The 10989-nt window shown below is 58.0% G+C and overlaps 1 protein-coding gene across 1 annotated transcript; it reads left to right on the forward strand.

Moving 5' to 3' along the window:
- Positions 1 to 200: 200 nt before the first annotated feature.
- EAH_00052900 (phosphoglycerate mutase domain-containing protein, putative) lies at positions 201 to 10478 on the forward strand (the record flags this gene model as incomplete). Its single annotated transcript, XM_013391108.1, has 7 exons — positions 201 to 3518; positions 3796 to 4503; positions 4760 to 5776; positions 6375 to 6519; positions 6687 to 6859; positions 8004 to 8507; positions 8820 to 10478. The coding sequence occupies 7 exons, from the start codon at positions 201 to 203 to the stop codon at positions 10476 to 10478; spliced, it is 7524 nt and encodes a 2507-aa protein (XP_013246562.1).
- Between the last annotated feature and the right edge of the window lie 511 nt (positions 10479 to 10989).

The following is a 10989-nucleotide window of genomic DNA, read 5'->3' on the forward strand; positions in this document are numbered from 1 at the left end:
TAAATAATTTAATTATATTAAATTTCTTCTAAATAACAAATCTGAGCAAAGAAATACTCCCTGCTGCTGCTGCAGTTGGGGGCCCCCTAGGGGCCCCCCCAGGGGCCCCCCAGGGGCCCCCGAGGCTACCATTCAAAGTCTGCCTTCTTTGCTGCTGCAAACCTGCAGCAGCAACTGCAGCAAATAAAAATTAAACATTTATGCAGCAAAGTTTATTCTCCTTTAAGACTGCGGGGCCAAGGGGGCCCCCTCTAAGGGGGCCCCCCCTAATAGGGGCCCCTCTAAGGGGGGCCCCCCTAATAGGGGCCCCTCTAAGGGGGCCCCCCGTTATAGGGGCCCCTCTAAAGGGGGCCCCTATAAGGGGGGCCCCCCTAATAGAGGCCCCTTTGAAGGGGGCCCCTCTAAGGGGGGCCCCCAATATAGGGGGGGCCCCTCTTAGGGGGCCCCCTCTTGTGGGGGCCCTCCTTCTGTTAAAGGATGCTGCGAAGACTGTATCTTCTAGGCCTTGTAGGGGTGAGGTGTACATGCACTGGCAGTGCAGCAGCAGCAACAGCAGCAGCAGCAGCAGCGATAGCATAAGCGGCAGCGGAAACAGCAACATCAGCAGCAGCAGGAGTGACAGCAGCAGCAGCAGCAGGGGATGGCCTCCTGAGGCAGGGCAATCTAGCGAATGCAGTGCCGGCAGCAGCAAACAGCAGCAGCAGCAGCAGCAGCAGCAGCTTACTGCTACAGAGCAGCGGAGACCCGGGGGGACGGCTGCTGGTGGTGTGGACGCTGCAGCAGCAGCAGCAGCAACAGCAGCAACAAATGAAGCAGGAGCAATAGATGCAATTGCTGATTCAACGCCTGTTGCAGAGCTTGAGAAGCAGCTGCTGCTGCTTCAGGCAGCAGCACGACGCCACTGCAGCAGCAGCAGGAGCAGCAGCACCACCATCAGCCCGAAGGAGCTGCAGATGCTGCTAAGAGGACCTCAGCAGCTCCTGCTGCAGCAGCAGCAGCAGCAACTGCAGCAACTGCAGATGGAGCATCTGGTTGAGCTGCTCCGAAGCATCACTCGCTTGGCTCGCCCTTACAGACATTTGCTGCAGCAGCAGCAGCTGCTGCTGCAGTGGGGCCCTCGTTGGCGCACTAAGGAAGCTGCAGCAGCAGCAACAGCAACAGCAACAGCAGCAGCAGCAGCAACAACAACAACAACAGCAGCAGCAGCAGCAGCAGCAGCAGCAGCTCAGCAGGGGTTATCTACAACAGCAGCAGCGGCATCAGCACTAGACACAGCGGCCGCAGCACCCAGCACAGTGGCAGTAGCAGCAGAAGCAACAGCAGCAGCAGCAACAACAGCAGCAGCAACACTTGCAGCAGTGCAGCGCTCTGCGATTAAAGAAGGGATTGAGGACGCACGAAGAGTGCAGACGCCTGCTGCTGCTGTACAGCAGCTGCTGCGCCTCGTGCGGCAGGTGCTGCTGCTGTCTCTTAGGTTGCTGCAGCAGCAGCAGCAGCAGCAGGCACATCACCGTGGGGTGGTCCAGCAAGGCAGCCGTAGAATGCTTCCGGGCGACCAGCTCATTTCTGAAGTTCAGCAGCAGCAGCAGCAGCAAGTGCTGCTGTTGCAGCTGCTGCAGCAGCTGCGGTGTATGGGCATTAGCTGCCCCGGCTTCGTCGGTGCTGCTGCTGCAGCGCTGCAGCAGCAAAAGGAGTTGCTGCTGCCACCGAAGCAGCTGGTGCTGCTTCTCGACTGTTTTGCTGCAGCATTCGTGCAGATGCGGCAGCAACCTGCAGCAGGTGCAGCATCAACAGCAGCAGCAAACAGCGCTGGTCTTAATACTGCTGATGCTACTGCTGCTGCTGCTGCTGCTGTGCAGAGGCTTTTTGTGAAGGCAGCTCGGAAGCTACAGGATCTCTTCCGCCTCGATGCGCAGCACCGCCGGCTGCTGCGGCAGCAGCAGCAGCAGCAGGAGGACGAGCAGCAGCAGCAGCAGCAAGAGCAGCAGCAGCAGCAGCACTTGCTGCTGCTGCATCCTGGGGAGCTTGCCCAGTTGCTGCGTGCCTTTACCCGCGTAGGGGTTGTCGACCTTCGGGTGTACAGACATCTCACCTCCACTTACCTTATACGCGCACTGCAGCAGCAGCAGCAGCAGCCGCAGCAGCAGCAGCAACTGCTGCTGCAGCAGCAGCAACAGGAACAGCCTTCGGAAGACGGGCGGACGCGCTGCCGCCAGCTGTGCCGTCTGTTTGCTGCCTCTGTTGATGCCATTGCAGCAGCAGCAGCAGCAGCAACAGCAACAACAACACGACCACCTAATTCCACAGCAGCAACAGCGGCAGCAGCAGCAGCAGGACGAGCAGCATCGCAGCAGGGAGCCGCTGCATCGGGAGAAAGGGCTCCGAGAAGGATCTCTGGGCAGGCAGCGGCAGCAGAAGCACATCCAGCAGCAGCAGCAGGAGATCCAGCAGCAGCAGCTGCATCAGCAGATGCAGCAGCAGCAGCAGCAGCAGCAGCAGCCTTGAGGCCTCCGCAGGAGCTTGCCCATCTCCTGTCGCGGTGTCTCGCGCCCTTGTGCGGAGGCCTCAGCAGCGAGTTGCTGCTGCTGCTGCCAGGGCTTTCAACAGCAGAAATTTTGCTGCTGCTGCGCTCTGCGAGTCAGCTGCTGCTGCTGCTGCAGCAAATGCAGCAGCAGCTACTGCAGCAGGCATACGAACTGGGTTTGTCGCTGCAGCAGAAACATCTCAAGAGGCTACAAGACAGAGAAAGCAACACAGCAGCAGCAGCGGCAACAGGCGGAGTAGCAGCGGAAGCAACAACAGCAGCAGCAGAAGCCACAGCAGCAGCAGCAGCGGCACCAGCACACGCGCAAGCAGCAGAAGCACATGCAGCAGCAGCAGAACCAACTGCGCTGCTAGCAGCGGTTGCTGCAGGTGCAGCGGGAAGCTCAGCAACAGCAACATCAGTAGCAGAAACAGCAGCAGCACCAACAGCAGCAGCAGCGCAGTTGCTGCAGTTGCGGTGCCTGAGAAGTTTAAGGCCTCTCTTAGAGGGTCTGGTGCTGCGGCTGTCTGACTGTAATCACTTGCTGTCGCTGCAGCAGACAGTGCAGCTGCTGCAGCTGCTGCACCGCGTTGATGCCTTTGCTGCTGCTGCTGCTGCTGCACCAGCAGCAACAGCAGCAGCAGCAGCACCACCACCAATATCGCTTGCAGGCCTCATGATGAGTAGGCCCAGTGTGCGTTTGCAATTGCAGCACTTATTACAGCAGCAGAAGCAGCAGCAGCAGCTGCAGCAGCAGCAGCGGCAGCAACAGCAGCAGCAGGCAATGCAGGCGCATCTGGGCCTTCTCCCAACGGAGCAGCAGCTGCCGCTGCAGACTCCGCCTCCTGCAGCAGCAGCAGCTGCAGGTGCTGCTGCTGTCCGGGCCCCCGTAGCTTTGCTGTTGTCTGCTTCTCGATTTGTCTCTTGCTGCACCACTGGAGCTGTCTCTTCACTCCAGATAAATGCTGCAGCTGTTGCAGCAGCTGCTGCTGAGGTGAGAGAAAGAAAGAAGCAGCAGCACAGCGCACGTTCAGTCCTTGCTGCTGCTGCTGCTGCTGCAGCTGCTTCTCCTACTGACGTTCGATATCTGCTTCTCACACCTGCTGCTCTTGATGCTGCTGCTGATGCTCTTGCTGCTGCTGCTGATGCTCTTGCTGATCCTGCTGATGCTCTTGCTGCCGCTGCTGCTGCTGATGGTGCTGATGCTCTTGCTGCTGCTGCTGCTACTGCTGCTGCTGCTGGCTTGTCTGTGTTGTGCTGTGCTGCTGCAGCAATTGATAGAACCTGAGCCCCTCCGTTTGCTGCCGCCTTCCCGGCTAGTGACTGTTGCTGGGGCCTTAGCTAAGTGCCTCGCAGCACCAGCAACAGCAGCAGCAGCAGCACATACACGGATTGGAACTGCAGCCACGGCAGCAGCAGTAGCTGCTGCTGCGGCTAAGCAGGAGAGCAGCAACAGCAGCAACAGCTGCAGCAGCGTCACCCTCTCTCCAGCCCCTGTAAGAGCTGCAGCAGACTCAGAAGAAGATGATGGATTTGCGCTGCCCAGCATCAGCAGCAGCAGCAACAGCAGCAGCAGCAACAGCAACAGCAACAGCAATGGCAACCAAGGAGTAGAGGAGCAGTGGGAGGATGGTTCTGCTGCTGCAGCAGCTGCTCCTGCAGCAGCAGCTGATCCTGCTGCTGTGTTTAGAAGGGCTCTTGAGACCCTCAGTGGGGTCTTGTTGCAGCAGCAGCTGCCACCGAAGCGCTGCAGCAGCAGCAGCAGCAACAGCGAACTCGGCAGTGCAGTCGTTGAGGCAACAAATTCCTCTTCACCTGCTGCTGCTGCTTCTGCTGCTGCTTCTGCTTCTGCTGCTGCTGCTGATCTTGGAGCTGCGCTGTCTCTACGCGAGGTGTCTCTGCTGCTTTCCTCCCTCCTGAAGGCAGCAGCAGCGGCACCAGGAGGCAGCACCGGGTCCCACACAGCGAGGCTGCTCGAGGTCTGCTGCTGCTGCTGCTGCTGTTGCTGGTGCTGTTGCTGCTGTTGCTTCTTTTGCTGCTGATGCTGCTGCTATTTACCCGAAAAGCCAATGCTGCCTCCCCTCCCGGAGCTTTGGTTCTGCTGCTGCAGCTGCTGCTACCGCAGCAGCAGCAGCAACAACAGCAGCAGCAACAGCAGCTGCAGAGGCTACAGCAAAGGTGAGATCCCGCTGCATTTCACTGAACTTGCTGCTGCTGCATGCTGCGTCTTTTCAGGCATCCTTTTACCTGCTGCAGCAGCAGCAGCAGCTGCTGCAGCAGCAGCACGTGGAGATACTAGCAGCTGCGCTGCAGCAGACAGCATCTGCTGCGGCTGTCCGTGAGCGCAGCACTGAGGCTGCTGGTGTCTTCTCAACAGCAGCAGCTAGTGAAGCAGCAGCAGCAGCAACAGATGACGCTGCTGCTGCTGCTGCTGTCTATAGGAGACTGCTGAGTGTAGCAGTTGAGGCATACCTTAGACTAGGGATTACAAAATCAACCCCAAGCAGCAGCAACAGCAGCAACAGTAGTAGCAGCAGCAGCACAGGGGATGAGGAGACAATGGCTGCCACCGGCGTCGCGTTGTTAGCAGCAGCTTGCAGCATAAAACAGCAGCAAAATCCGCTGCAGCTCTTCCAGGGGGCAACGGAAGCTCAGCAGCAACAACAGCAGCAGCAACGGCAACAGCAGCAGCAGCAGCAGCAGCTTGTGGATTTGCTGTGTGACTATTTAAGCAGATGTGCCCCCAAGGGGGCTGCTTTGTTCATGAAGGCTTCCTCTGTTTCGCGTCGTTTCACTGCGCAGCAGCAGCAACAGCAGCAGCTGCTGCGCAAGCATCAGCAACAGGAGAAGTCTTCTCTCCGACTTGCTGCTGCTGTGCTAGAGTGCGGAACATCTACGCTGCTGCACGTGAAGACCGAGATGGCTGCAGCAGCAGACAGGCTGCAGCAAACCCGCTGCAGCGAATCCGTGGATCCTGCTGCTGCTGCTGCTGCTGCTGCTGCTGCTGAGGTTGTGCATGCCCTTCTCGGGTTTGGTAGTTTAATTCGTGGCTTGCCGCCCCCCCGCAGGCCTCCACACTTAGCAGCAGCAACAGCAACAGCAGCAGCAACAGCAACAGCAACGGCAACAGCAGCAGCAGAAGCTGCGGCAGAAGCAGCAAAAGGAGCAGCAGAAACAACAGCAGCAGAAACAGAGTTGAGGGGGCGGGTGCGTAGAGCTGCAGTCGAGGGACTCCGCGGCTGTCTGCAGATGGTAAGCAAATGATAAACCCTAAACCCTAAACCCTAAACCCTAGTAGACCTAAACCCTAAACCCTAGTCGCCCTGAACCCTAAACCCTAGTAGACCTAACACCTAAACCCTAGTAGGCCTAAACCCTAAACCCTCTTACACCCAAACCCTACAGCCTAAACCCTGTTACACCGAAACCCTAAACACTAAACCCTATTAGCAAACCCTATTAAGGCCTAAACCACAAACCCTTAAACCCTAAACACCAAACCCTAGTACAGCTAAACCCTAAACCCTAAAATAATCTGCACCATAAACCCTAGAAACCCTTACACCGTAGCAGAGCGTAAACCCTAAGCCCTGTTAGAAGTAAACCGTAGGCCTCAGTAAACCCTAAACCCTAGGTCCTAGTAAACCCTAAACCCTAGGAGGCATAAACCCTAAACCCTAAACCCTAAACCTTAAACCTTCATTGATAAAGAACGGTTTTGTTTGATCTGTGGGGTGTATCTCTCCTGCAGCTTGCGCTGCTGTCGTCAGCCTGCCAACCTGAGGCCAGCGATAAGCAGCTTTTTTCTGCTGCTGCTGCTGCTGCTGCTGCTGCTGCTGCTGGGTGTCAGCTGCGGCGTGGAGATGAGTTGCTGCTGCTGCTGGCACGAGCTGCAGCAGAAACCGTCCGGGGGTCGCAGTTGTGCTTGGCTTTGTCTTTGCTGCAGCTTGCTGCTCCCGCTGCTCCTGCTGCTGCTGCTCCTGCTGCTGCCGATGGTAAGGAGACAAACTCCGTTAGGGAGAGCTGCTGCTGCTGCTGCTGCTGCTGCTGGGTGTTGTAGTGTCTCTGCTGCAGAAGAACCCGGGCAAAGGCAGCTGTTTGCTGAATCCTGCTGCTGCTGCTACCGCTGCTGCTGCTGCTGCCGCTGCTGCTGCTGCCTCAGGGACAGGGAACGACCACCAGAGACAGGCAGCCGAGCTGCTGCTGGTGCTGCTGCAGCAGCGGCTGCTGCTGCAGCAGACACAAGACCCACACGGGACAATTGAGGTCTCAGCAGCAGAACTGCGTGCTGCTGTTGCTGCAGCGCAGCGCCTGGGCGCTGCAGAACCCGTCAGGGTCACGCTGCAGCAGTTGCTGCTGCAGCAGCAACAGCAGCAGCAGCAGAGGCTGTGATGGCTGCTTTAAGCTCTGGTCTTCTTATTGAAACTTTTCTCTTCTTGTGTCTGTACACCCCAAATAGAGGCCCCCAAGCGTCTGTTTGCATGCAGATACATACAGCCGGTGAGGGGCTAGCAGAAGATTCGCTAGCTAGCTAACTGGCTAGCTAGCTATTCACCTAGCTAGCTAGCTAGCTAGCTAGTCACCTACAGCTAGCTAGCCAGTTAGCTAGCTAGCTAGACAGTTTTCAATTGGCGAAGCGGCTAGCGGTAGAGTAGCTAGCTAGCAGGCTGGTTACTCCACCGCAGCCCAGCCGGCAGTCGGCAGCTAGCTAGCTAGCTAGCTAACAAGCTAGCTGGCTATCTATAACTGCGCTGCACCAGCTAGCTAGCCGGCTAGCTAGCTGTCTCTGCACGCGTTTGTTTTTCGTTTTGTCTCGCTCCACGCTGTAGGGGCATTTAATACAAACTGTCTCTTTGTCTTCTTCAAGGGGCTGAGCAGCTAGCTAGACACGCACCGGCTAGCTGGCTGGCTAGCTAGCCAGCAGCACCACTGTTCAGCTAGCTAGCTACTCTCTGGCTAGCTAGCTAATCAATGCATGCAGCAGCTAGCCACACAGAGGCAGCGTACAGCAGCTAGCTAGCTCGGGAGCGACCCCACACGAATCCAGCTAGCTAAACGTTGGCTAGCTGGGCCCTCCCCCTGCAGCTAGGTGCTGCTTGTTCTCTTGGTGTAGCTAGCTAGCTGCTTCCTCTCGTCTCTTCAGCTAGCTAGCTACCGCCCTTACTCCCTGTGCAGCTAGCCAGCTGCTCCCATCCTGCCAGCGTTGCTAGCTGCTGCCTTTTCTCTCTTAGCAGCTAGCTGCTGCCTACACTCTCTATAGCTAGCTGCAGCCTGCGCTCTCTATAGCTAGCTGCTGCACTTAAGAGGGAAGGCCTCAACAGCAGTGAAGAGAGCACTCGTACGCACCTAAGCAGCAGCAGCTGCTGCTGCTGCTGCAGCAAAATGCAGCAAACGTAGCAGCAGCGGAGCGCGTCTCCCTAGCGGCTGCTGTGCAGCGCCCCCGGCACTTACTCGTCTGGGGTCGTTATCTCCTTAGCAGCAACGCAGTGGTGCAGCAGCAGCAGCAGCAACGGCAGCAGCAGCAACGGCAGCAGCAAAGGCCTATCGCCGGAAGAGTCCTTTAGCACTGCAGCAGCAGCAACGACAAAAAAACCCAAAGCTGAAAAGCGCATGCACACCAGGCGAAAGCGCAACGAGGCTGCAGCAGCCGCAGCGGCAGGAGCAGCGGCAGGAGCAGCAGCAGCAGCAGCAGCAGCTGCAGCAATCCCTGCAGGCGTGTGAGGAGCTAAAAGAAGACCGCCTGAGCTACCGCTTGCTGTTTTCTCAATTTATTATTCATTTTAATTATCCAGCGGCATACACAGACATTGAAAAAGCTGCAGCAGATCGAGCAGCAGCAGCAGCAGCAGCAGCAGTGTCGGCGACGGCTGTCTGCATGAGCAGAGCCAAAGCTGCTCAGGGCACCTCCTCAGCAACAGCAGCAGCAGCATCAGCAGCAGCAGCAACATCTGCAGTAGATGCTGCTACTCTTAAGCGCTTCTGGGTTCGTAGCAGCAAAAGCTGCAGCTCCGGTGTACAGACATCTCAAGCCCCAGCGTGCACCCCTTCGGTTTGCTGCAGCCACCGCTGCCTCAAGACTTCTCCCAGATGCCCTTGTCCTGGTGAGGAATAAAAAGAGAAGCAGCAGGAGCAGCAGCAGCAGCAGCAGCAGCATCACGAGCCCAAGCTGCAGCGGCAGCAGCAGCGAGAGCCCTAGCAGCAGCAGCAGCGAGAGCCACGACAATAGCAGCAGCAGCTATGGCAGCGCGAGTAGCAACGAGCAGCTGATGCTTCAACAGCATTTCTTGACCTGAAGGCATCAGCAGCAGAAGCAGCAGTAGCAGCAGTAGCAGCAGCAGCAGCAGCAATCGCGACGGGAGCTGCAACACAACACCTAATGATCAACGGGGGACTCTGCGCAGCAGCAACACCAGCTATAGCAGCCACAGCAGCAGCAGCAGCATCAGCAGCAGCAGCAGCAGCAGCAGCAATGGAGGGAGTAATAAAAAGGCGGCGTTGGTACTTCGTTCGTCACGCGCAGTCTGTAAACAACAGGCGCAGCAAACTAGACATCCCAGAGCTGCAGCAGCAGCTGCAGCAGCAGCAGCAACAGCAGCAGCAGCAGCAGGAGCAGCAACAGCGCGGATGCAGCACTGCACGGATTCCTGACGCTCCCTTGACGGATCTGGGGAAGCAACAGGCGGCTGCTGCTGGTGCCTGGCTGCAGCAGCAGCAGCAGCAGCTGCAGCAACAGCAGCAGCAGCAGGCGAATGCACCCAACCCGCGCATTGCAGCAATTGTTGCGTCTCCGATGCTGCGAGGTGTACAGACAGCCCGAGAGCTGCAGCAGCAGCTGAAGGTACCTGTTATCATTCACCCCTTGCTGTTTGAGGCAGGCGGACTCTTTGAAGGAGAGAGAGAAGCAGCAGACTCTGCTGCTGCTGCTGCTGCTGCTCCTGCGCTGCAGCAACAGCAGCAGCAGCAGCAGCTGGGGCTCACGTGGAAGCAGATGCAGGAAATCTGCCCCGGAGCAGTACTTGCTGCTGGGATCTCATGGCCGGCTTGTGCAGCTGCTGCAGCAGCAAGAGCCGCGCCAGCAGCAGCAGCAGCAGCAGCAACAAAAGCAGCAGCTGGACCTGATGTCAGCAGCAAAGCAGGGGTCGCGTCATGTGGCTGCCACGAGGGCGGGACCAGCAGCAGCAGCAGCAGCAACTGCCTCGCAGCAGCATCTTGCAGGGCCCCTCTCGGGGGAGGGTACAGCTCAGAGGGCCTCCTTAGAGGGGCCCCCTGGTGGTTGGGGCCCCGCGAGACATTGTTAGGGACATTGAGAAGGCTGCTGCTGCTGGTGAAGTGGATAGACAGCGTAACAGCGCATTCTGGCTGTACAGACACTGCAGCAGCAGCAGAAGCAGCAACAACAGAAACTGCAGAAGCAGCAGGGGACGCCTTAGCTGTGACAGGAGATGCTGCAGCAGCAGCAGCAGCAGCAGCAGCTCTAAGAAGCGACGGAGCGCTGCTGCTAGTTGGGCATGGGTTGCTGATGGATATACTTTTAAAGGCTTTTGTAGCAGCGCCTGCTGCGGGAATTTGCTGCTGCTCCTTTCTGCAGCAGCAGCAGCAGCAGTTGCTGCAGCTGCTGCAGCAGCAGCAGCAGCAGCAAAACGGTTGCTGCCGCCTTGCAGACGCCCTCTACGCACCACCGCAGCAGCCTATTTACTTCCTCTCCCCCAACTGCTCCGTCTCCTGCATTGACGTGATCCTCCAGCAGCAGCAGCAGCAGCAGCAGCAGCAGCGGATAGTGTGCGGGGCTGCTGCGCCTGGGGATGGCGGCTGCAGTTGCTGCTGCTGCTGCAGCAGCTGCAGCAGCAAAGGCTTCCGCCGCACAGTTGGTGTTGTCTACTGGGGCTTGCAAGTCTTACCTCGAGACCTCTTCACAGGTCATGCCTTAGGATCAGCCCCCGTTGTTTCTATCTGAGGGGGCCCCTCCTCTATTGGGGGCCCCTTCGTTTATAAGGGGCCCCCTCGTAGGGGCCCCCTGGTTTATTAGGGGCCCCTCTGGTTTTGTTAGGGGCCCCTACGTTTATTAGGGGCCCCCTTCTTTATTAGGGTCCCCTACGTTTATGAGGGCCCCCTATTTATTAGGGGCCCCTTCCTTTATTAGGGGCCCCCTCTGCCTTATTAGGGGCCCCTCTGGTTTTGTTAGGGGCCCCCTCGGTTATGAGGGGTCCCCTTTGGCTTTCTTAGGGGCCCCTCTGGTTTTGTTAGGGGCCCCCTCTGCCTTATTAGGGGCCCCTCTAATGTTACTGGGGGCCCCTTCAGGGGCCCCTCTGGTTTTGTTAGGGGCCCCTCTGGTTTTGTTAGGGGCTCCTTGGTTTCTATAGGGGCCCCTCTATGTTGTATGTTAGGGGCCCCCTGGTTTAAGTAGGGGCCCCTGGACTGTCCAAGGGGGCCCCCTGGTTTAAATAGGGGCCCCTGGACTGTCCAAG

The sequence above is a fragment of the Eimeria acervulina genome, genomic scaffold, assembly GCF_000499425.1.
Source record: "Eimeria acervulina Houghton genomic scaffold, Eah_scaff961, whole genome shotgun sequence".
Classification (NCBI taxonomy): domain Eukaryota; phylum Apicomplexa; class Conoidasida; order Eucoccidiorida; family Eimeriidae; genus Eimeria; species Eimeria acervulina.